Source organism: Ptychodera flava, chromosome 16, assembly GCF_041260155.1.
Source record: "Ptychodera flava strain L36383 chromosome 16, AS_Pfla_20210202, whole genome shotgun sequence".
In the NCBI taxonomy this organism is placed as follows: Eukaryota; Metazoa; Hemichordata; class Enteropneusta; family Ptychoderidae; genus Ptychodera; species Ptychodera flava.
The window spans coordinates 8433280-8460017 of NC_091943.1; the positions used below are offsets into that span (position 1 = coordinate 8433280).

A 26738-nucleotide genomic window follows, 5' to 3' on the forward strand; every position below is an offset into this window, starting at 1 on the left:
ACTTCTGTCATTTGTCATCTTCATCCTGGTCTGATTTCTCTATATCTCATCTATCATCAGTGCATGTACTGACATCATAATGGATTTTAAACACCAATGGTTTTTCGTTTCCATGATTCCGTAAGACCAGTTTCACCGGCATGTTGGAATTACAAGCTTCCAACTGAGTAACATGACAGATTTCTCTGAACAACTTTGTTGAGGTAGAGTCCCCTCTCTCCTCCCCCGGTTCCCCAACAATTAAGGCAGGATAACCCTGACTTTGCATAATAATAATAAATCATTAATTTAAAGATAGTGTAATAACATAACATGATTAATTACAGACCAGAGCCAAGTGACATAAATTCAGGGGGGAGGGGGGCAGCTGCCCATGCCTGCTTCCTCAAAGACTACCGCCATGACTTTTATCCTACTTCCACTTAATAAAATTGCAATAATTGTTTAATCCAATCATATTACAAATATTTTGATGACAAAGTCACAACATTATGTCAGTTTGTATCTACCATTCTGTAAGAGGTTATAATTTCACTTGGGGGACTTTTTAAACGCAAATTATTCAAAGACATGAAAGCAGCAAAATTTTAATTGCGACAATTCTCAGCCAGTTATACATCCCATCACAATAACTATAGAAAATTCACTGTTCTAATTCACTGTCACTCAATTCTGCCAGAATTCTGTACCTATCAATGTACTAAAGTAGCTCAAGTTGTTTGGGGATTTCATCCTGCTATCTAGTGCATGGTTGGTGATCATAATATGATGAAGGGAAAAAGCAAATCACGTTCAGGTCACACATATCTTACTCTTTCACCACCCTGCTGTTACAGTGTTTATAGCATGACAAGTTAAGGTAACACTCACCTTGAAATTGAAATACTGAAACTTTTGCCCAAAATTTCAATAAGGAAACAATACCATTTCCTTTCAAAATCAAGAATTGAAATCAGGGATCACCATGCAAACGTTTAGTACCAGAGAAACAAATTTCTATTGGCTTACTGACACAACATTGGAAATGGCCATAATACTGTGTTAAGCCTATGGGGCATAATAGAATTTCGATTTGAGAAAACTTCATTTTCTCCTTGAACTTCAAAATGAGCTGCAACAAGTGATGGACCAAAATATATTGTAAAAGTCATCAAGCCTTCATATCTTGCATCACACAAACATTACAGTGATCAAATACAGTGACATATATTCAAAAAACAAATGCAGAGCTGTCGAACTTTTGAAATAAAAATCCCAAAATTCCACAATTGTATGATTGTTTAAGAGTTTAGATTGTCAAACTTGCGCTACCACCAGCATTTACAACTGCAGAACTTTTCCTACCCATTCAGTGTCACTTTGGAACCTCTCACATATTGAAACAAGAATTCAGACAATGTTGTAGGTCTCCAGTATGTGACAATAAACAAAATACATTCATGAAAAGACATGTTAGAAATTATGGTTTCTTTTCTCAGAATTTGAAAGTAGTCACTAGAGTTATACAAGTTGACAAGCTCTCAAGTTACATTTTAAAGTACAAATGCCAATCAAGATATTGTCTATAATATCAAAGTAGTAATGTGACCTAGAGAGAGATATATTTAGTCACTCAATTTTTGACAATACTTAATAGAACTGGTTTGTTGCTTTTGTTGATTTTGAAGCTTGAGAAGCAGTTGAAGTTACCAATGTCTTGGTTTCCTCAAAATCGAAAATTTTATTTTTCCTGTAGAATTGTCATCAATGAATGTTTTAGTAATTTGTTTTTCTAATCGCTAACTTTGCAAGGTAAACTCTGATTTCTATGCTCCATAGTGGGAGGAAATAGAATATTCCTTGATTTTTGTTGAGGAAAGTTACAATAAAATGCAACTAACGAAGGGGACTCTCAAATGTACTTTTACGGTACGTTTTGGTGTACCGTTTGTGTTAGATCATTTTGTAAATAAGCTCATGGAGCTTATTTTTGTTGTGAAAATTGAAAATTGTATTTTCCACTAGAGCATATAAACACTAAGGTGGCGCCATTTTGAATTTCAAGTGTCATCAAAAATTGGGTAATTTGTCTCTCTAATAGCAAATTTTACATGGTGATTTGAAAAGCTTTGTGACATGTTTCAGTTTTACTACCATCTTTGCAAAGTTTTAATCACATTTACAAATACGTTATTATAATTACAGTAAAACTGTTCTACCTTATTTTTATTCATTATTTCAAAAGGGAATGGTTTAATATTTCCTTCATGAAAGTTTGGGCAAACGTTTAAATCTTTCAATTTCGCGGCACGTACTACCTTCAAAAGTTGACAAGTTTCTGTTCAAGGTGCATTTTACGCCAAATATCAGGAATGCAAATGTCAAGGTCGGTTTTTCCTTGTTGCGAAATGCATCAACATCTATTGATGTCATTTGCATTAAATTTGTTTTTGTCATCAGGAACGATGTTTTGCATTTGTAACATGCTGAAGTTTGTCATGTTATCTGTCTCCATGGTTACAGGCAAAATATATGCTGTATATCTTTGAAACATTACTTAATATGTATATGAAATAGGTATCGTAAACTTTTTTTGTATGCCTAACTACTGATGATCATGCACACACACTCAGGTATGCATGTATAAGCAGAGGGACCAGGATTTGAAGTGTACAGTAGCAAACTGGTTGCAAAGAAAACAAATTATACATGAAGAGAAATGAGCAGGCATTGATATGAGTGTTACGTACTTAACCCTTTGAGTGCTGTAATTTTTCCCAACAAAAGTTAAGTGCAACATTTTGCCAATTTTTATGAATTTTTCCATAATTTTTTGATTATTTTGGATTGCTTTACATGGAATACAGTTTTTGATCAAAATTTTACAGAAAAATTTCAAAAGTTGTCCGGGTATGAAAAAAAATTGGCCACATTATATTTTTGAAGGAGTCAAAATTGGCTTTGGCATTCAGAGGGTTAATATTAGCTTAGAGACTTTCAAAATATATCATCTTAGGTTTCTTTTCAATTAGGAAAAGATTTCTGTTTAATTCTTGCATGTATGATGGCACATTAAGTCATGCTTTCACATTCAATGTGCCTTAATTTCCATCACCATACTAACCTGTGTTAGGCAATAGTACGGTAGTATTGTGGTTTGTCAACAGGAACTTACATCTGCATATTACATTTGCATATTACATTTGCATATTTGCTTTTTTGACCAGAAGCCAAGTGTTGTAACTTGGCAATTCAACAACATGCTCTTGGAAAATAGAAACCCTTATTGACACAAAGTGACGGAAAAATTGCAAAAATTACAGCTATATTCTGATCATCAATTGTTCATTTGCCCAATCTCATATTCAGTGCCTAGAGATCAGATAAACAACAAACTGCAGAGTTTGTAATATGAGATAGAATTTATCAAATATGACCATCCAGTATGGTGCATCAACTTACCCATACATCTGCAGATTTGTTTTTGAAAATCACATGCTACCAAAACTATGATGATAAACATTTGAACAAACTAGGTTTGATGTCAAGCAGAGTAGGACCACATGACTACAAACTTTTCCGCTAAATGTTTAATGTGTAGGAAACATATAGGACATTCATTGAAAATCATGTACTTTTTTCTGGCATCATTTTGATGAACACGATTGGTTTCTTTCAATTCCCTTCTAGCCAGCCATCATATAACCAAGAGAGCAAAGCACCATATCCAATTCAATGTAAACCTCTGACTGAAGTGTTCTCTTTGAATCTAGAAATTGTTTGAAGATGTCGACTAGGAAATTCAAAGAAATTCCTCAACTGACTCAAGGTCTGCAGACCGATACCCTTTCACTGTATGACACATTAGAATGACCCCAGCAAGTTCAATAGGGGATGGGTTGAACTATATACTGGGGAGTTGGGTGAAAGACTTTAAAGGGGATACACTTCATTTATATATAGTCTAACAGTTAAATGATGTCAAAGTCTTGGCCACTTTGATATCTTTGTCATAAAAAGATGAAAAATCCACTACTCTGATGTCGGAGACAACTTGATCTTGTGCTCTCAAATCAGATAAACACAATGTGACTTAAATTCCTTACCGCAAAATATTTTGACCACAAAACTTATCAACCTCGCAGATGTTTACATTAATTGCTCAAAAAATTGATAAAATGTGTTCATAATTCCTTTCATCAATAGAGTGCAATGAGATTGTAAAATTAGTTTTCAATGAATTTTTGACAATTGCTGTGTCACTGTAAATACCATATCCACAACTGATAATTTTATTATCGAAACAAGTTTTCTTTTTTTAGTGTATAGTACTTTGTAGATTTTGCTTGATCAAATAAATGTCAACAGTTTTACAAGTTTCCTGTGGAGGTGATTGTTATTGTTGGCTCATGAGCAGGAACCAATTTGGCATTAAAATTAGTTTTTGTAAATACACTTTATATCGTATGTGTACATAAGCAAGCTTTACTAAGTGCAGCCCCTAACTGCCAACTGAGGACTAGCTGCCTTACTGAAGTTTGGACATGGTTAATAACAAACGGGTGCTCTATCTAAAGTACTGGCGTACGGAATGTTTCGTAGATCGTCGTCGGATGGGAAGTGACTGACACTGTGAGGCCGAAGGCCGAACCTTGGTACTGTATAATATTACCAAGGTATGTCACGGAAAAATCGACCGGTGGCCCGAAACAAACGAAATAAAGCATCTACCTCAAAAAAATTACATCGACCGGACGGAAATACCTTCAAACTTTCAAATCTTTACTCTGGTTACAGCATTTCTTTCAAATCCGCCAGTTATGGGCGATAATTAACTGTCCGGCGAGTACTCGCACTTGCATTGCCACTTCGCCATTTTGAATAGCTTTTTTACTCCCGAAAGCCTTTGCGAGTGGACGAGTGACCCTGTGAAGAGTTTGTTTACAAATGTCAGATGGCGGGATTCACAAGCATAAACTTTCCCATGGTTTGCGTTGATTGCCTTGTTGCCAGATAGCTGAAGTTGTATTCACTGACAGTATAAAATTTACCTAACGGTTAACGGTTGAATTTAGCGGTTGTGGGGTCACGGGGTCACTCGTCCACTCACAGTGTCAGTCACTTCCCATCCGACGACGATCTACGAAACATTCCGTACGCCTGTGCTTTAGATAGAGCACCCGTTTGTTGTCAACCATGTCCAAACTTCAGTATTGCCCATAACTGGCGGATTTGAAAGAAATGCTGTAACCAGAGTAAAGATTTGAAAGTTTGAAGGTATTTCCGACGGTCGATGTAATTTTTTTTGAGGTAGATGCTTTATTTCATTTGTTTCGGGCCACCGGTCGATTTTTCCGTGACATACCTTGGTAATATTATACAGTATCAAGGTTCGGCCTTCGGCCTCACAGTGTCAGTCACTTCCCATCCGACGACGATCTATGAAACGTTCCGTACGCCTGTGATCTAAAGTAGCTGCCTCATTGTAAAAGTTCCAAAAAAACAATGGCGGACATTGTGTAATGGGGTAGGTGGGGTGGGGTGATGCATGTACCCTCAATCTTACCATCCCCTTCCCAAATGGTTGAACCCTGGAAAAATAGGGATGACATAGCAGACATAAGGTGATACGATTATGGGCAAATTTGTGTTGTAGCTGTAAGGTTATGGTGACAATCATTGACACCACTTAATGAAAACATGAATTTTTGCAGTACACACTCTAAAACACTGACCTGACTAGACTGACTTTTCTATGAGGGACAATATTCCTAATGCAGGGAAGTTATGCCAGGGCACTAGTGTTAGTCGGCAGATCGTCTATGTAGCCAACACGAACACGAACTGTCTGATACAGGCTATCAAATACTATGAAAAATAGTAAAGAATGAGCTACAAAATCACTATCAGTTTTAAGTTGCAGGTAGAAAAAGTCTATGACTTTGTATAAAATACCATAAAAATAGTAGAAAGTGAGCAACCAGCTGAAAGTTAGTCGAGGAGACCGCATCTCATTGTCAGCTACATGGACTGTGTGCCTGTTAGTCACTGGCCGTTTATTCAAATGAATGTATGGAAAATGAAAACAGTGAAATGAAATGAAAACAAAGTCAAAAATGGTGTGGGCCAATAAGATTAATGAATTCAACAACATTTACACGTAAATTTACAAGGAAGGAGCCAGGTGGGGAAGACACTGGTAAAATTTAGTTCTTAAAAGGTATGTGAAAACAGCAAGGATATCACCACACTCAATTGACAGAGGCATTCTACAACACAAATTACTAAGTATTCTCATTGGAAGATTGACATGCATGATTGCATTCTTTATTGTTCAGTAAAAAGAACTTCAAAGGGAATTTCATTGCAAATTATAGTTAAATAAACACCCTTAAGAATTATATGCACTCAATAGCAAATAAATTACATTTATATTATTTGAAAAGAGAAATATACACACATATTCACACACTGTAAAAATTATGATCTTAAGTGAATGATATTGCACTGTTGAGAATACAAACAACTCTTATTAAAAGCAGAAATTAAGATGAAACAATTGATAAAAAGATAGTTTTCTACTTCACAGTTTTCAAAAACTATTACTGTATTGCCCAATGCATGTATCTTGAAACTAGACATACATAACAAAATGTGATCGCAGCGCAAGCTCCACTTTCTGGACTTAATGCTATGAGAAATGTGCCTAAATTTATCATAGACATTCAAAAAACTGAGCTTTTGTCCAGATCTGACTACGTTTTCCCACAAAAAGTTTTGCATCTCAACATGAGGTTTAGGACCTGTCCGGAGGAGAGGCCATAGTCTCAGATCTGCATATATAACATGTAAGTTCTGTTAATTGTTTATTGCAAGATTATAATAACATCACCTGCATGTGGCAATATGTGCAGCATAAACTGTATTCAAATCATATTTGATTTTATTACTATATTTGAAGCAAAAATCAGGAAAGCCTTACATGGAATTGTGAGAGTTCTTGTTTTTACATTAATTCAAGGTTACTTTAACAATGCAACTGTCCTAAGGTAGAATGCGCCTCATGGACACTGTATTCGGACTCTCCAACTTGAACAATACCTTGTTGGTCTGCCACTTGTGAGGGCTTACTTTGAAGCGCATAGAATAACATTACTGAAGTTTTCAGTGGTTTAGTTTTGTGAAAATCAAAAATTTAATTTTCCCCACAGAGTTAATACAGAGATAGTGGCCTTTATGAATTTCAATAGTCAGTAAATATTCAGTAATTTGTGTGTATAGTTCTGAATTTTGCAAGGTGACCCCTGATTTTTATTTTTTATTTCGAAGTAATGAAAGTTTTAGCAAAAGTTTAACTTGTCATAAACTCTAACTTGTAAAAGCTAAAGATATAAAACAGCAAAACTAAAACAATGCTATGCATAGACATATTTGTATAAAAAACCCTGACTGCCCTCAAATCCCATTTGTTCATAAACTTCACATTTTTGTAGAAATATTCCTAGACTATAAAATATTGCTGACATCCTTAAACCCTGAAAATATTTGTTGAAATTATTCAATGAAGGAAAGACTTACACACAGTCATAATCTGATGTCTTCAATAAAATCTCGAAATCCACTAAAATATATTTAGAGTGGTAGAACTGGTTTGGTATAGTCACAAGGGAATTTGGAATTTGTAAAGTACTGAACACAGTAGCTGTAGGAAAGACATTGTAAGGCAATAAGTATAGATTTCATATTTATAATCAATAATTTTTATCAAGGTGATTAGAGTTTTGCATTGCCAAAATTAATGCAATTGATATGTTGGAAAATTTGTTCAAGCTCAATGAATAAATTAATGAATTTTGAATTTTTCGCAAAAGTTTGTAGCATGTTTAGTCTTAAAATTATTGATCATTAAAACCTTATCATCATCTCAGTACATCTAAAGTAAAATGTTACATGGTACTCTGGCTTCATATAAAAACAAACTGAAATCAATCATATCAAGTTCATTGATGGCTAATCTGCATACAAATTTTATTTCCATGCACTTTGGCTATATGCACTTTCTTGACAAGGAATTGACGTTCCTAGTTTGTTCTACAGACAATAACTTTTAACTTTTGTTGTATTAACAATTCTCTCATAAATCAGTGATGATTCAGTGCTTTTCTCTGCAATTAGTGATGAAATAAATATAATAATAATAATAATAATAATAGTAATTAACTTACGGTTTTCTTTTTACCAACTTTATGATGAAAGTGTAATGACACTCTCAGTTTAAAATTACTCACCAACACATGATCATATCCTGCATAAAATTATTACAAATTTTATCATTATCTGTATAAGAAGTCACTGCTTTTTTATTGCCTGTCACTGAATTGCATCATTTTTCTTTGCAGAGACTGACTGACTAAAACGATGTAACAATCAGATCACTTCATATGTCCTTGCCTAGGGAGTTTTGATTACTTTATATGTGCTTGCCTAGGGAGTTTTGATTACTTTATATGTGCTTGCCTAGGGAGTTCTGATGAATATTAACCATTGTTACACTGTATGTCACTTGCATCTGAACTCTCTAGGTTGGCCAACAAATTATCCAAATCATCATTCATCTTATCCATCTGTGCTTTCATTATTTCCATGCTAGTACGCTGGTTGATGTACCGTAACAGCAACGCTGCAAGCAAAGAAAGAAATTATCAAATTTTCAAAAAAATTTGAGTTTTGCAAGGCACACTCTAACCTTTAAATCATTAAACATTTCTCATCCAATTGTTTGCTGTTCAGTACTTTTTGTTATCAACTTTGGATATCACTTCAGTCCTCACAGCTTCCAATGATATAAAAAAATAATTATTATATAGCTTTACATTTATAATACAACTTAGATTTTTCAAAAAGTTTACTAACAGACAGATCCTTTGAACCTTGACTCCTTGTAACCTATGACATCATATATTGAGCATGGTAAAAACCATTAAAGGTGGCACTCAGCTGGCATACCGGTATAATACAATGTATAACAGTAACAGATTCCCTGACAATGGGAAGCTCATGTGTTGGCTGATGCATTCTGGGACTACAACTACATGACCTTTGACATTGATAATAATGCAGACTTACTGTTGAGGTCTTCCATCATCTTGACCTGGTCGATGTCTTGCTTGAGCTGTCTGGCAGAGTCACTGACACTCCTAACCTGCTGATACTGTGTCATGCCTGATGAGTAAGCACTAGTCACCTGGCTGTTGATGTCTGACTGTCTCTCAGCATTGTTTGTATATGCCTGGTATGTGGACACAGGGAACACATAGATACATGATTTAATATATCCACAAAGAGTCCACACAAAGACACTCGAATCTAAAAAACGTTCTCAAAGCCCTTTTCAGCAATTTTCGATGATTTTGGGATCCAAAATACAATTGTCCAGGTATCATTTCTCGGATAAATAACTTTCACACACAATTTTACAAATTATTTCTACAATATCATGACTGATAATTTCGTGATTTTTGAACATCATGGGATGTATCAATTTTCTGGGGCTTTCCAGGATTAATTTTCATTTCAAAGGAGTTTTTTCAAGGAATTTCCATGGAGCTTCACACTTCAAGGGCTTTCAAGGAAGTTAGAGCAATGTACAGACCCTGTAAACACTTCATTTTTCCACTCATTGATGGGAAAGTTACAAAAAACTCCAGGGTAAAGCAAAATATTAATTTGCTATCACATTAAATTCAGATGAGCTAAATCCTTTATTCTCAATAAGCAAATTCAATTATGGAAATAGAATTATTACATGAAAAGAGCGCAGTAATGCTTGTTGAAGAATCCAAACAAAGGTTTTAAAGCCTGTACAGCCTACACATGTGTAGACTGCATTGTTATTTTGAACAAGTGAATTCTGGTCCGGAATAAAATTCAGATGTTTACACTAACAGTGTATACCGGTACACTAATACTGAGATGACAAGCCAAATAATATACATGCCATTGTATGTTTCGAGGTGCTTTGGGAGCACAACAAGAAATTGCAGCTGACATACAGAACAAAATAGAGGAATCATTAAAACTTACAGCTGCTATACTTTTGCACACATGATTACTGTCACAGGTTCACTGGCATCTGCATCAGCCTGGTTGGCCCTGGACACTGAATTTATACTTTAATATATGATTGGTATTAAAGATAATGAAATTACCGTGACAGCTTCATTAGCATCTGCCTCTGCCTGGTTGGCCCTGGACACTGCATTCTCAGCCTGTGTTACTTTATCTGAGAAGCAGTCATCAGTTGACACGATATTACCACGGATCAGTGCTATGTTGTCGGCTGTATCTAATCCCAACTGATTCTGCTCAATTCCTTTGGCTTGTACCTGGTGGCATGGATAGAAATGATTACATGTAAAATCATTTCATGTCATTCAAAGATAAAACCTTACTAATTTTTGGAGTTTATCCATCAACGCAAATATGAATCACCTTTTTGAAAACAACATCAAATAGTTTTCATGTTTGTAAGCCACTCTTTGGTATGTTTCAACAAGTCATGGTATCAAGATTACCTGTTCAAAATGAGAATGTGTAAAGATAGCCACTCTTACAAAATATGCTGTATATTTGTTTTTCATATATAGTGGTAATATTGACTTTTAATTTTCTTTGAAGAAAAGCAGAAAAAAGTAAAATGTTATTCTTATCATGACAAGGACAGCCAACGTGCCAAACAGTTGATGGGATGTATGAACATGTTAATGAAAGCAAATCAAAAATGAGAGAACCAAGCCAGAAGATTTGCCTGATGCCTCACCTCATCTGCAATACGATGGATGTTAGTGGCATTAGCATCAGTACCGTTCATGCTTTCTTGAGTGGCAGTTCTCAAATTATCTGCTTCTTGCAAAGTATTTTGAATTCCTTGTACCAACTCAAGGGCTGCTTGTGCGTCAACTCTGTGAAAGAAAACATGAAGTGTTATGACAAATGAGTTTTGATGGTGCAAATGAATACATCTACTCCATCAACAATCAAAAGTTAACGTCGCCATAAAAAAATACTTCATAAGGTGTTCATACCACCATGTTTGATGGTTATAAGGAGTTGTAACGAGTCTGTTATTTCATTGTAGTGATGTTTGAGATAATTATGATTTTGTATATTCATTTCATGTTTCATAACCAAGTATATTAATTTCATCATGTTTGATGGTTAAGATAAGTATGTTTATGTTATTGTACAGTGTATATGATCATCAGTATGTTCATTTCATTATTTTTGATGGTTGACAAAGTATGTTCACATCATTGTATTTGATGTTCGATATCAGGATATTCATTTCATCATGTTTGATGGCCTAGCACATTAATTTCATCATTCTAATATGATAGTTGAGATAAATACTGGTATGTTAATTTCATCACGTTTGATGGTTGAGATATGTATAGTCATTTCATCTTGTTTGATGGCTGAGATGAGATATTTATTTCATAACTTTTGACAGCTGATATGAATTAGTCACTATATCATGTTTAATATTAAAAGTTCATCCAAGGTATGGCAAAAGCTAACGACAGAAACAACTTCAGTGGTTTCCAGTTTTAAATACATGCACTTATACATGTGTTCAGAATGTAACCGCAGCTTGCTATGTCCAGATTGCTAATTACCATCTAAGGTGAGTGGGGCAGTATAAATAAAATTCTAATACTTCCCAGTGTTTTATGACCAGAAATTTGCATTTCTCTCTTTATGGGATTTGACTCATCTTAAGGTGTTGTGTGCAATGTTGAATTCACTTTCAAGGAATATTATACCTGGTATATATGCAAAGTTATGAACACTGTGAATAGATAGGTATTGTTTACTGATTTCATTAATGTGCAAAGGAAAAATTCAGCTCAGAGTTTGGAGTAACTATGCAACTAAGACTTACTCTGCCTCTAATGAGTTATTGAGGGCGCCAATAGCAGCATCTAGAGTGTTTTGTGCCTGTTCCAGTGTATCTAACACGGCTTGTTCAGAGATGTCAGTACTTGTGATCTGTCCTGCAAGGGCAGTCATGTCAGAGACAGGACGGATAGACTTTCCAATCACTTCAGTGTTCATCGACTGCATCTGAGTGGTCTGGTTCTCAGCATTCAAGAGCTGTGAGTATGCATCAAGGACGTCTTCATAGTGAGAAGTCATGTTGCCCTTGGTGTACAGTGCAACACTCTGTAAAAAGGATAGGATATTGAAATAATCTTCTAGTGTACATCGCCAACAGCTGGCATTCTGAAATGAGTGACTTGATGGTTCTGATTGCATCCAGTTTGCTTGTATCTTCTTATGGAGTTTCAAACCTATTATCATTATCACAATGGTGTCACTGACAATTCTGTTTTTCCTTTACAGGTTATGAAATACGTCAGAAACACATTTTGGTATGACACAAAGTCTTGGACAAAATGGAGATTCAAATTCTAACAAATATAACATGAAACTAAATACAGTATTTTGTCCAGATTCAAATTATCATAATATAACATATCCAATACAGTGTTTTGTCCAGGTTTCTTACACAATGGGAACTGTCCCCTCTCATTGAAAAATTGGGGTGATTTGGTTCTGATTGAGGGAGGACCATAATAAATTTGGTAAATTAAATTATTCAAATTAAGGTTTATCAGCAAGGTATTAACACAATGTTTAAGAGTGGGTTAAATATTAAATTAAAAACTGTCTCCCTTTTTTCTTCTTGACTGTGTATGAAATGTTTATACTACTATATACCAATACATCAGAAGTTTACACTGATCATTCACACTTTATTCATGTAAGTTCAGACACAGTTTTGTAATCTGGAAGCAAAGTCTGTTACCGGTATGTTACATCATTGACACCAGTCATGAGGCTGAGTGTCACTATCAATACAATGTTTAATCAGTATCTCAAGATCTGATTGTTGAGATGACACTGCCAGCCCTTTGTGATTATTTTAAGTGGAATTTAGATTAGATAAGGGGGAATTGCACAGTTGCATGTTCTGGAGAAAACACTAAATAATACACTGTCTTGACATTAAACTTTAAAGATTTTGAGTAAATTGTTATGTGAGATATCAAATTACAGGTTAATTCATAGCTCTGCTGAAAATCTCCATATTCAGTTGATCATTTTGTGATGATGAGAGCATTGTTCATCAGTGATCAGTCAATTAGAAGCTTGTAGAAAAATTATGCTGCATTTTATTTCTTTGCACTGTAATTTACATGTTAGTTTATAAATTTTCATGATTATGCATTTTGTAATCTTTAGACAGAAGAGATTAAATGCAAAAACTTTGCTGAAGTGGGAAAAGTAATCAGCTGATAGTACATTAGCAAGCAGTGACTGATAGTCTAAGAGTAGTTTATTCTTCTAGAAGTTTGACTGTCCCTTGATTAGTTTGTTCCAATGAGTAAATTAATCATGATTACTGTTACAGTAAGAGTGGAAGCTGTCATGCCTAGTGTTTTTTATGATTTTTTTAAAGAACAAGTCATGAAATTGACATGTAAGTATTAACCCTTTGAGTGCTGTAATTTTTTCCCACCAAAATTTCAATGCCACATTTTACCAATTTTTATGAATTTTTCTGTGACTTTTTGGATAAATTGGACCAAATGAACATCACATTTTATTGGCTACATGTTTTTTATCAAAATTTTGGCAAAAATCTAAAAAAACTGACAAGAGTATAGTTTATAAAGATTACAAAAATTGACTTTCGGCACTCAAAGGGTTAACATTATCATTTAGTCAATCTTGTACACTAAACAGAATGGAAATCTAAGACATGCATTCTGAACCTAAAAATCTAACGTTTCTTTACACTCCAAACTTTGTGTGGACAAATTTTTTAACTTGTGTATTTCAGCTGTCTTGTTTTTGGTAAATCAGAAATTGAATTCTTCCCAATATAGATAACACAGAGAAACCAATCCATTTTGTTTTATTTTTTTTAAATATCAATCAATTTGCTCTGATGATCACAATTTTCAATGTTTGCTCTCCTCGATTTTCATTTGAGTATATCTGAAATTATCTGAAGCAAGGCATGCCGTAGCAAAATTTCATGATGAATGAGTGTTTAATAGAATGTGACTAGAAGACTATCATACTTTTGCAATACAGTTGTGGTCTTCCACTTGTGGGGGCTCATTTTGAAGCTCATGGAGTGATGAAATGTTTCACTGTTTTTATGAAAATCATTGTATTTTTTCGCAGTAGAGTCAACACATGGATGGTGGCCATTTTGAATTTCAAGATTGGTAAATATTGGTTTATTTGTTTCTCTAGCACCAAATTTTGACATGGTGACACCATATTTTTATTTTCGATTTTGAAAGGAAATGATTTAAAGTTTAGTTGAGAAAAGTTAGAGCAAAAGTTTAGTCTTTCAATTTCAAAGCGTATCCTACCTTAAGGTAGTGTGCACCTTGAAAGTGAAAGACTTGAATGAAACTTTCAACCATTCTCTTACCAAATCATCAATATAAATCAAGGGTCATTGTTTACCCAACATATTTGAAATTCAAAATGACCTCCATTCCTATGTTAACTCTATGGGTAAAAAATTAAATTTTGGATTTTCGAAAAAAATAAGACAGTAAATGTTTTTTCCCTCCAAGCGCTTTAAAATGAGCTGCCGCCACAAGTGGTAGACAAGAAAGAAATGGTAGAAATTTTGAGTCTGACTATCTGTCCCCAGGGCGTGTTCTACCTCGACTTTAGGCACTGTGCATTAGGGTGCATTACCTTGTATGTGAGTGCAGCAGTCTGTGCTCTCATGGCAGCTGATGCAGAATTAGTTGAGTTGTATCTTGCAATCTGACTTTGATACAGCTTTGCCTCAGCTTCCTGCTTGCGTACTCTGCCTAACTGATTAGCAAGGTTTGCTGAAGTGTTAGCGCTGACTGCCTCAGCATACGCCTGGTCTACTTTGCTTTGCACCTCAGAGACGGGATAAGCTTGCTGGATTGTGTCAACGCTGGCAAGAAGTTCAGTGTTTGATTCGTACTCATCCTGTAAGACATCATTGTTGATGAGAGTCGTGGCAGCACCACGATCCATGGCAACGAGCTCCACAGTTCGCAGCAAAGACTGAACCTCATTGACCAGAGACTGCACACGTGTGTTGGAACCAGCCACTGCGTTATACATGTCTTGAATACTAAACCACGATCCATTGGCAGCCTGAAAGAGTGTTTCCTGGGTGGCCAGAGGAGAGGCAAGCTCAGTCTGTATTTGCTGAGCAGTTTTGAAGACTCCAGTCTCCACTTCAACATTACCAGTGTAAGAGGAAACGCCAGTCAGTCTCTGTGTCACATTCACTTCCTTGTCTTCTATGATATCCAACATTTCTGAAAAGTTTCCAACTTCGTATATAATCTGAATGGAAAGGGGAAAAAATGGTTTCAAAATAATAAATTTAAATGTCATGTAATGAATGTGTACACTGAAAATAGGATTTAAGCCTAACATAAATCACATGATCCAATGAAACACATAACAGAATAAATGATACTTTTTCAAAAGCAGCACTAATGATAAAGAATGTGAAAATTTATGTTAGACGTCTGTATTTCCATGAAGAATCATTTTCTTTCTGAGAAGAATAATTATTATTTGATACACATTCGATGAGATTATTACGAAAATACTGCAAAGGATGCACGAGGACATCGGTGCAGCATATCGCCCGACGCGAAGTGGAGGGCGATGCGCTGTGCCGATGTCTTATACATCTTACATTCATGACTCGGGCATCTAATTGTTCAAGTATCGACCGTTTTTGCGCTATGTCAAAATCTTTTCTTCAGATTTACAGCGTAAGTGTGGAACACCATATTGGACATACATCTGGATAGTCTGTGCACAACATGTACAGAGCATGAGCCATATTCTGGCAATCGTCCAATGGGTCCCTTGAAACCGTTCAACAGTGAACGTGCAAATGCAGCCACAAGGGGTGGGGTGCCTGGAAATGGTAAATGTTACGGAAGAGGCGATCCATACAGCTTTTTTAGCATAGTATGTAAAATTCTATTGTTCTCAAATATCAAGCCATTGCAACTTTGAAATTTTTTCAACTAAATTTCATTAATCTTAAATGGCAACTTTGGAGACTAAACTTTTTGAGGAAAGGGAAAAAAAATCATTTTATGTTGAATTTATGAATGTAGGCCAAGAGCATCATGTACAAAAACATAGATGCCATACTCATTATCCTACCTTCTCAAAACCTTGCTGTATTTCTGCCAATTCAACACTCTCCATCATAGCATCAGCCATGACTTGCTCAGCATAGGAGAGGTTCCCCCTGATGTATTGTATGGTTGCGTCTACCACCTCTACTGACATGTTGTTGTAATTTGACAGCAGATCTACAGTGATGTCATACTGGCTTTGCAGCTGGTCACCAACTTCCTGGATGGAGTCTGCCCAGTTGTGGAAACACTCTGGGCATGGACTGCAGTCTGGCCAGGGACCTTAGGAACACAAGGAAAAGTCCTATCAATTCAAGATTTCATATTGTTGGTCAGCATGTGATATGCCAGTTGTGGGATATTTAGACTGTTTTGCAAGGTACAGAAATCAGATTAAATTAATTCTGGAATCAGAAGTGCCCCTACTCCGTCAGTATAATGATCACAGTGGACGCGTGTCTAATGGGGTACTTGGGAGTGGTTTGGGCAGTGGTTAGGTTTAGGTGTTGGTGATGGGGACAACTCGAAAAAATAATGATGATCCCGCGTATTATTCTAATGGCAATGATAATAATGAGATGATCTGGACATGACAGTAGTGTATATATCTCAGAAATGATAACATAGGTGATAGTTGTATATACTTTAGCAGTGGCTACTATCTTGCCAACATTGATGACACAGTCAAATGGTGACAGCTAGAATTTTACATCTATGATAATGATAATGATGGCAGTAAGAGCTGGATAATAAAAGTCAATATTTACTTTACTGATCTCCATTTGGTGACAGTGACACTTAAAAAGAAGATTACTTAAAGGCAGGGGACTTAATCCCCAGGATCAAGTTTGTTCTAGCCTGTAAGAGGATTATGGAGTGTCACAGTCTTTTGTTTTCCATTGAAATTGTAATCTAGTAAGTAAATTTCCTGGCAAGACAATCTGACGCCGACACAGGCCTTTAACAGTATTATTATGTTTTTGTAACACCTAAGACACAATGGAAGATTTTCACTTAATAATGAGGATGGCAATAGGCGATGCAAACTTTTTTTCTACCTTCATCAGTGACAAATTCAAAGTGAGAAATTTTTTTAACTACACCACATAATTCTTTGAAACATCATTTTATACCTATCTGAAAAAATAAATTTTGGTGTAACTGCTGAGATTTCACGCTCAATTTTGGAAAAAAATAAATTTTTGAACAAACTACAAGTAGATCATCCTGTGGACAACTTACCTGTAAACACCTCGTCAACGTACTCGTTTTCATCTAAGATAAAAATAGCAGAGTGGACAGAAGTCAATATGGAATAGAATCAATGAAACATACAATATTTCAAAAATAAAGGTCACACACTTGCAAAAATTTTCACAAAGATCTGGATCGTGATCCTGCATTTGTTCATTTTTCAGTTCTAATCATTATGGTTTTTAGAAGTGCAAAGTTGGAATCTAATTCATTGTTTCATTTAGTTTTGTGACATGTTTTGGCAAGTCAGAGAAAGTCTTGACCATTTGACGTTTACCATTAACACAGTGACAACAAGGTGCATAATTTCAAACAGATTTCAGTTATATGATAAAACTGATTACCTATTTAAGGCTCAGCTTGTGTTCATGGAAAAAACATTACTAGAAAGTAAAAACTGCAACCCATATAATTCAGCAAATTCTACTGTGGATTGCAGGTTTACCCTTACAAGTGAACAAGTCTGAGTGGATTGACAGCTGACAGAATTGATTAAAAATAAGAATTTTGAAATTGCATGATGCTGACTCACCATCTCCAACTCTTCCACACTGATCACAAACTCGACCAGCAATGGTGGGTTTGTTACAATAACACTGTCCAGTCTCTAACTCACAGCTGATGCCAATGGATCCATTCAGATTACAACCACAGGCTGGTGGAAGCAAACATGGTAATATGGTAATTAAGTATTATCTGTGAAGGATATGGTACAATTTCAATTTCAATGCACAAATAAAATATCATCCATAAACTATCATCACTATTAAAGTAAGATATGCACCTCAAGTGAAAGACTTAAACTTTTGCTCAAACTTTCCTCAGTGAAACTTTCAACCATTCTCTTACCGAAGCAAGAATAAAAATCAGGGGTCACCGTGCAAACTTTGGTACTAGAGAGACAAATAACTTGCGATTTCTCAATATTTGAAATTCAAAATGGCCGCCATCCCTGTGTTAACTCTATGGGAAAAAATAAAATTTTCGATTTTCGAAAAACTAAGACAGTGAAAACTTTTCTTTTGCCAAGAGCTTCAAAATGAGCCCCCACAAGTGGTAGGTCAGAAGAAAATTGATAAAATTTGAAGGCCTGAATATCTGTCCCCGAGGTGCGTTCTACCTTAAAGTAAGATTTGCATGTCTTTTGATTTTCAAAAATCCTTTTACACTGCCACTTGAAAGGGTGTATAATTAAAATTGTAAATACCATTGAATATCAAAGAGGGATATTCTATCACCACAAATTACACTACTTTCTTTCTCTCTTTCTTCATGATAAAACACATAATCATGAAGCAGAATGGACAGTTGTACACTTTGCAAAGAGTTACTTTACATGAAATAAAATCAAAGATTTTTTCCCCTCAGTCAAAATCTTTCATATCAGTTGATGAAAATTAGGCATATATCAACCTTCACAGTACTAACAATCTTACATTGTAAAGGGCCAGTATTGAAGCTTTTGATGATTTTTTTTTTCTACTTTTGCTTTTTAATGTGAACTTCAGTTCATTGCTATACTCTTCAGAGCATTTTTGAGGAACATTGTATTCAGCCTAATTAGTCAATTCTGCCTGCACATCTGAAGACAGCATTGTCATTATTGACAAGTAAATCTTTGTCCAGACTAGAATTCAAAAGAAAACTACAACAACACTCAACGTATATTAATACTATGTAGACATGTTAAATAATGGCAATTTCAACATACTTTGGAGAGTAGAAGATGAACATGCAATTGACACTGCAATGAAGAAAACACTCAATGACCTGGATGGAAATCAAAAAAATAGTAATTTGTACATTATTTGAATATTAATATTAATCATAATAATTTTTGGTTTGTGTACTTACGAATGCACTCTAAGTCAATGTCATAGTAACCATCAATGCACTGATTACACTGTAATCCAATAGCTCTCTCTTTACAGTCACACTGACCATTTGTCTGGTGGGGAGAGGGGGAGGAAACATTCATTTAATACATGGTAAAAATTGTTATCTTGCATTATCAAGGTAGAACAACACCTCAGGAAAGGAAATCCAGCTTCAAATTTTGTCAATTCTCTTCTGATCTACCATTTGTGGGGGCTCATTTCAAAGCTCTTGATGAAGGAAAAGTTTTCATTATCTTAGTTTTTCATTTATTTTTCCCCATAGAGTCTACACAGGGATGGGAGTCATTTGAATTTCAAATATCAGTAAATCTTGACTTCTTTGTTTCTCTAGTATCAAAATATGCATTTGTATATTCTTGCTGTGCTGAAAGAATGGTTGAAAGTTTCATCAAGGAAAGTTTGAGCAAAGTTTTTAAGTCTTTCACTTTTGAGGTGCATACTATATACCTTAACTTTTTTTTGTCATTGAGCAGCACCAGCTGAAATGATTCATTTTTTTATGCTTGACAACCATACAGAACTACCGGTATATATCATGAAGGAATACGTTGACTTTAGTGTAAAGGTGAACAGAAAAATTTATGGGATTCACAAAACATCTATTATGCTGATAGTGGATAATGAGTGCCCTGCTTGACAGAGATTATTTGAAGAATTTTTGTAAAAACTTTGAAATGGAATGCAAGACATTTACTCTCAGTATCCAAAGATTTCAATTGCAAATAATTAACCCTGATCCTGCTAAGTTCATATTTCACCATCAGGTCAAGTTTGTTAAAATAAGTAAACGCAAAACATGTCCCAAATGGTGCATTTTAACAAAGACTTGAAGATTTGAAGGTCCTTGAAAACAGAGATACTGTAAATATAATTTTTACAGACTAAAGCTACTATAACATAACAAGCCAAGTAGCTGAAAATACATAATTGTATATTATGGTTTTGGCTCAATGCTACTTTTTACTGACTTGGCAGATGGGGAAGTGATACTGTCTGGCAGGAAAAGGGTAATATGATTACAATTTTAGTTATCACATCAGCCCTTTTAACCAATCTCCTGTATGTACGTCTAACTATCTTACTGAAAGGGGTGTACCGTATAAAGTTTAGAGATAGGCTGAAATATCAGATGCTCAAAATATTGCTATAACCTTTTCCCTGCCAGACAGTATCACTTCCACATCAGCCAACCAAGTGAAAAGCAGTATTGAGCCAAAACCATATGTATTTCAACCCATTTGACTTGGTCTGTTCAAACAGCTTTAGTCCATATAAAAATCATGTTTGCAGTATCTGTGATTTCAGGGGCCTTCAAATGTTCAATTTTTAAAAAAAAATGCACCAAATGGGACATATTGTGCTTCACTACGGTAACTAAGTTTAAACGAACTTGACCTGATGGTGAAATATGAACTTGGCAGGAAAAAGGATAATTTCAAAATGATTTGAATGCCAGATATGAATGATTTCTTAACAAATTTACTATTAGATTAAAAAATATAAAATATCAATTACATATCGACATAACGGAAGTACTTTCTTACCAAATTACATTGCCACTGTCCTGGCTGAGTTCCTATAAGATGACAGTCACATTCAGTACATCCATCACCACTTTCAAATCCCCAGCTCCTGGCAGCACACTCCGTACAACGGTCACCAACCACGTTGGGTTTGCAAAGACAGATACCAGTATCCTGGCTACAGTTGCCATAGCCACCGATATGATCACAGTCACATTCTAAGAAAAAGAGCAAGAAAGAAACAGGAAGTCACATGAAAGATGATAAATTTCATAAGCAGCTTTGTGACTTGGCAACACATACTTGTTTGTATATTCATGTTAAATGGTGCGGACAGTATTTTACTATTTGCAGCAGCTGTAAATTAACTAAAACAGTAATGGTCTCGTTGAATTATTTCGTACATCTTTTCATTTGTCACTTTTTCAAAGAAGAAAGAGGTACTTGGCAATTCAACAGCAGCAGAATTTGTTAAATCTCTATACTTTTATGTTCTTGTTTTTCTGAATGCAATTCAAATCTACACACTTTCTGATTCTCTGTGACATTATATGCTTTCCTTTTATTTCTAAGTATGTTTTAATCAATTCTAAATCTGTTATCCTGAACTTCATGATCTTATGATCAGTACCCAGTCATCTAAATTCCTCCTTGATTTGTTTCAGTTGAATGGCCAAGTGTACCCTTCCATTTGCTGTCTACATTCTGCTTTTAAATAAAATTCCATTCTCTTCTAGTTCATTAAATTCAATATCAGGAAAATCTTGCATGACATAATCTTATAGGCAAACATGTGCTTTAGGGAAAACAATTGAAATGTATATGAAACATTGAATACGCTTGCTGATTACATACCTTGACAGTTTTCAATGCTTCCCCAATATCCAAACTCACAGACTTCACAGTGTAGTCCCTCAGTGTTGTTCCAGCAGTCGTTACACTGTCCAGTGACACTGTTGCATTCATCTGGACTCAGATTACAGAAACAGGGCTGGCAAATTCCACCCTCATTCTACAGAAGCAAGAGATAAAATTATCTCAGTCTGAGCCTCTCATACATGTACATTGTAAAACTGTAGAGAAATATGGATGATTTGTTGATCTGATGATACGTTTGACCCTGAACTGTGCACGAGTGCCGGGATGTAAATGTAGATATGACAATGTCACCTGAGGTCAAAGTTCAATAGGTCCTTGAATGAGTAAAAGATAATGATTCTCCCTGTCCATTCCTCCACATAATCTTAGGTCAGCAAAGTGACTTAGATACAGTCGTGAATTTCACAAGCTTAAAAAGCCTATTTTTACGAGTAAAAATGAATCTATTGATGCTAGAAAACACGTCAGTCAAATGTCAAATCACTTTGATACAATTCTTTTGGTCTGTCATTATATTTTATCAGTATGAGAAATGTTTTAGAGTGCCATATTTGCCGATTTCTACCAGTCAAGGTTTTTACATAAACGAAGTCATGCCAATACAGTTATACAATGATCACAATCTTGAAATTAAATTAGGTAGAAGACGAAAACTTAAGATACCAGCAGATAGTACATTTTGCAAAATGCCACAGTAAAGCAATTGAAGATGGGTCGAGATGCATTTATTTCTGATTGCGAGTTTTCAACAAAGAAAGAGTGTCTTTGTTTAAAGCTGTAATTTGCAAGTTGTTGATAAAGACAACAGAGAGGGTACTTTGCAATCCATTATAAATAGTTTGGCCTTTGGGAAATAAACTAATTTTGCTGAAGAAAACTATATTCAAAACCTAGTTATGTTTCGCCAATACTAGCTGAATTGGCGTTTTTTTTTCTATCAGATATACTTTTAATTATTGTTTGTTTGTTTTTACTCTTTTGTATTATTATAAAATGTTTTCTGTATTGTGATCTTTTTATTATTTTTTTCATACTGTAACCACAGAAGGTATAGTAGTGTATGCTAAAGTAACAATAATAACAATAATAATATATACGTCTTTATAAAAATGTAGAAAATCTTCATCAACTCACAGAATATTCCTCTGGTGTTCCATAGTAACCAGTTTCACACACTTGACAACGGTTTCCACCGTGACCCTCAGCACAGCTGTCACAGGTGTATCCATTGACAACAGTGGAGTCCAGGACACAAGTGTCAGAGAAGGAGTTCTGTCCGGCTGGTCCTGGACACATGCATGGCTGGCAGTCATCTGTAATGTGGTCAAAATATCAATTTAGTCCTCAATAACAAAGGTTGAAGGGAGAATTTTTTTTCAGATTTGTAAGAAAGACTGTTACAGTATTATTTTACATGTATGAACAAGTAAATGCTGGATATCAACATAGAGTACTATTCTACAGGAAACAAACTTGAGAAGATCAGGTTACATTCCTGGGTTGATTGAATATTTTTGTTGACACTGTATTCATGAAATGTATCCCTCAATCTCATAAGGTGAGATATCAGGACAATGCTTGATTCACTTTTTCTTCACCTTATTCTTTGTACTCATCTCGGTCTAGTCCTAATAACGAGAAAAAGACGCTGGAAATCTTGGCACAAAATTAGCTGGTAATACTGGGTACATCTGATCATTACTAAGATGGTGTGTAACAGTTAAGGGGACAAGGAAGATGTTTTGCAAAAATTTTTCCTAATGATGAGGAAAAGAAACCCAGTTACTTTCGATTTGTCATTGAAATGATCATGTTTACCGGGACAATATTGTTTGATAATAGTCTTTGAGTTGCAAAAGAACTTACACAGAAAAAAACTGGACACCAGGAAGTCAAATAAATAGAGATGATTGATGTGGGATCAGAGGGATTATAATACAGACATGTAAATGAAGGTATTTCAAGTCTAGAAAACAAGCTCCTAAATACCTATCCATTTGGTAGGAATTCATCGCTGAATAAAACATAATATAGGAAATCTTAATCAATATTTCAGAAGTCTACTTACCGGGTGTACCTAGGGTGGCATCACCATAGTAACCGGGTAAGCAGACATCACATTTATCTCCAGCTGTGTTGTGGATACAGTCTATACACACTCCAGTATCCGGATCACATCCCATGTCACTGTGTCCATTACAGTCACACGGAACACACTCGGAGAATGGACCTGCACTGGGATCGGCTCTGGTGAATGTCAGGGCACAGTGCTCACAGAAATTACCCTTTGAAATTGACAAAATGAAAAATGCGTTATTTGTAGGATAAAAGAAAATACTTATACATCCTACAATAAACAAATGCTGTATTGTGCTCACAATTTTCTGCCTGGCTTTAAATCACTAACAAATTAAAGTCACCGTCTTTTGATAATCCACTGCTTCCAATGATCTACAGTGAAATGGAAGGGTTGGTTGTATTTCCACAGTGATGACACACAGTGATACGGCTGTGGTATGTACACTGTTTAGAGACAGCACTGTTCTAGTTCAGCAGTCACTGCTTACTTGATTGTCAGTGAAAGTTATTTGTTTACAATCAAAATAACAACAGTAAACAATTCTCTGACGGTGCAAGACTTACAGTATATTCAGGAGGACATGCACACTGCTCCACGTTGTCTATTGTTATATTAGAAAGCGTCACATTGTCAGTGGAGAACTCCAGACCGACAGCATACAGGTAACTCTTTTGTTCCGGTGTCTGAAATGAGAAGAAATAATAATAGTCAAATCCAGATGAGAGATATTCATAATAGACAATAATAATTAATGTGTGTATTGAAACACTCTTTTCAATATCAAGGCATTTCTGAAGAAATTTCAAAAACGCCATTTTAAAGATAAGTGTTTATATAGGGTCTTTTGTCACTCAAAATACTAGACAGTTTACTGCAGCTGTGATTTCAAAATGTTAAAAGGTGTAGACATACACAACTCTGGCATATGCAAGTATGAATACATATATGGTAAATAGTGAAAACATACTGAGAATTTTAAACAAGACCATATGGACAACATCATGAAAAAATGGAACAGTGTCTGTTCTAGGCATTATTAAATTATTAAAATTAAATTTAACAAGTCATCGTTGATGACACAGTCCCCACTTGTTAATGGGTACTTTGATTACAAGTCCTCAGAGAGGATAGAGTCCTCTTCATTAATTAGGTCTGTGGTAAAAATACTTTGATACAGATGGCGCTCAATGGCCAAGAATGAGTTTCATGGTGATGAAAACATAAAACCAATGTAGGCCATCATCCTAAAGGTCATTAAATGAGTCAACTAGGAAATAATCAACAGGATGTTGCAAAACATTTTTGCATCCTATCATAACACTGATAGATTATCACTGGTACAATATTTTATAGAGTTTGATGCAGTGCTTCTAGACATTCACCCTAAAAATGAAAGTTCATCATGTAAATGCAAATTGGCAATTAATTTAATTTATTGGATCGTATCACAAAACAAATCAACATGCAAAACAAATCAACATGCATATGTGTGACATAGGTCAATGTCCTTGTACCAACTTTGAATGAAATCTGTTGAGAATATTATGCCCGAGTTATGGCTCTGTACATGAAAAAATCGTAGCAAAATGGCCGCACAGCAGCCATATTGGATCGTATCACAAAACAAATTGACGTGCATATCTATGACATTGGTCAATGTCCTTGTACCAACTTTGAATAAAATCGGTTGAAACATGTCTGAGTTATGGCTCTGTACATGAAAAAATCGTAATAAAATGGCCACCTGGCGGCCATATTGGATCGTATCGCAAAACAAATCGACGTGCATATGTATGACATATGAAGTAATCCTTGTTTCAAGTTTGAAAGAAATCGCTCCAGGCATCTCTGAGATATCTGCGTGAACGGACGGACGCACGCACGCACGGACGCACGCACGGACATGACCAAACCTATAAGTCCCCCTGGACGGTGTCCGTGGGGACTAAAAACTCATATATTTTAAACTTTCAGGTACCATTTCTTTTTCTTTATTTCTGATAGTATTGGTTATATTTAAGATGTGATAAGGATTCATTTGAATGCTGTGGGACGAAACACCTGTTCTGTGGGGGACTGTCATCTGACTAATTAAGCTAATGACAACTCATCATATCTCGAATCTATAGACAGAGTAATGTATATTTTCCATTTACAATGAAACATTATAAGTTAATTTGCATTTATTGACAACATTTATTTACAACATAAAACATTAGATGTCACCTTGTAGAACTCTTTTAGCTGTTCTAAATACTGTACAGAAATTAAATTCATGTTAAACCAGTAATTACACTAAGAAGAAATCTGCTGATGAAATAATGTAAAGCAAACTCACCGATGTGTACTTTGCCCTGATGTAGATACTGTCAATGCCACTCAACACACGATAGAATTCATTGAATGTTGCCAATTGTCCGCTTACACTTCCATGGTGCCAGGAACCATCTATCTCATTCAGAGTGTACTAGTAAAAGGAATGAATACAAACACAGAGGAACCCATTCATTCACTGTGAAATACATTTCTGGATTAGATGAAATATGTGATATGAGTCACTTCTAATGATTAATTGCTTCACTACTATTTCAGCACAATTGTATCTTAAGCTAATTCAAGAATTTCTACCTTCCTGGAGGAGATTTTGTAAAATCTGTCAAGTCTTTGTCTTTTCTTTGCACCGCTTGAACCTTTTGCTTTGGGTATCTTCTGTAACTTGCCACTGATACTGAGTGTTTTTTGGAAACAATAAACGGATCATTTAGCACACAATTTTATATCTATCTTATCAGAATTTTATGATTATATACTGTGACAATGACTGACAAACCTAGAGGATGACATTTTAGTCCAACCAGATGTTTCCTTATAAAGGGATAGTAGATGC

The 26738-nt window shown here is 35.3% G+C and overlaps 2 protein-coding genes across 6 annotated transcripts in view; one reads left to right on the plus strand and one right to left on the minus strand.

Annotated features, from left to right (window-relative positions):
* Nucleotides 1–26738, plus strand: part of LOC139152724 (UDP-glucuronosyltransferase 2C1-like) — a 567100-nt gene that overhangs the window by 340080 nt on the left and 200282 nt on the right. The gene's annotated exons all lie outside the window — the stretch shown is intronic.
* The window catches only part of LOC139152715 (laminin subunit beta-1-like), a 46942-nt gene continuing 26474 nt past the window's right edge, over nucleotides 6271–26738 (minus strand). For 3 of the 5 annotated variants that reach the window (XM_070726024.1, XM_070726023.1, XM_070726021.1), the window contains 16 exons: nucleotides 26190–26318; nucleotides 24415–24534; nucleotides 23840–24056; nucleotides 22906–23084; nucleotides 21748–21904; nucleotides 20914–21110; nucleotides 19326–19419; nucleotides 18004–18126; nucleotides 17460–17492; nucleotides 16243–16499; nucleotides 14767–15399; nucleotides 11921–12201; nucleotides 10799–10940; nucleotides 10188–10364; nucleotides 9106–9268; nucleotides 6271–8659 (listed from right to left, as the gene is read on the minus strand). In XM_070726024.1, coding sequence (XP_070582125.1) covers nucleotides 8517–8659; nucleotides 9106–9268; nucleotides 10188–10364; nucleotides 10799–10940; nucleotides 11921–12201; nucleotides 14767–15399; nucleotides 16243–16499; nucleotides 17460–17492; nucleotides 18004–18126; nucleotides 19326–19419; nucleotides 20914–21110; nucleotides 21748–21904; nucleotides 22906–23084; nucleotides 23840–24056; nucleotides 24415–24534; nucleotides 26190–26318 — 3045 coding nt within the window. In that variant the 3' untranslated portion in view covers nucleotides 6271–8516. The remainder of the gene's footprint in view (nucleotides 8660–9105; nucleotides 9269–10187; nucleotides 10365–10798; nucleotides 10941–11920; nucleotides 12202–14766; nucleotides 15400–16242; nucleotides 16500–17459; nucleotides 17493–18003; nucleotides 18127–19325; nucleotides 19420–20913; nucleotides 21111–21747; nucleotides 21905–22905; nucleotides 23085–23839; nucleotides 24057–24414; nucleotides 24535–26189; nucleotides 26319–26738) is intronic. The other 2 variants (XM_070726022.1, XM_070726025.1) reach the window with 1 other exon arrangement.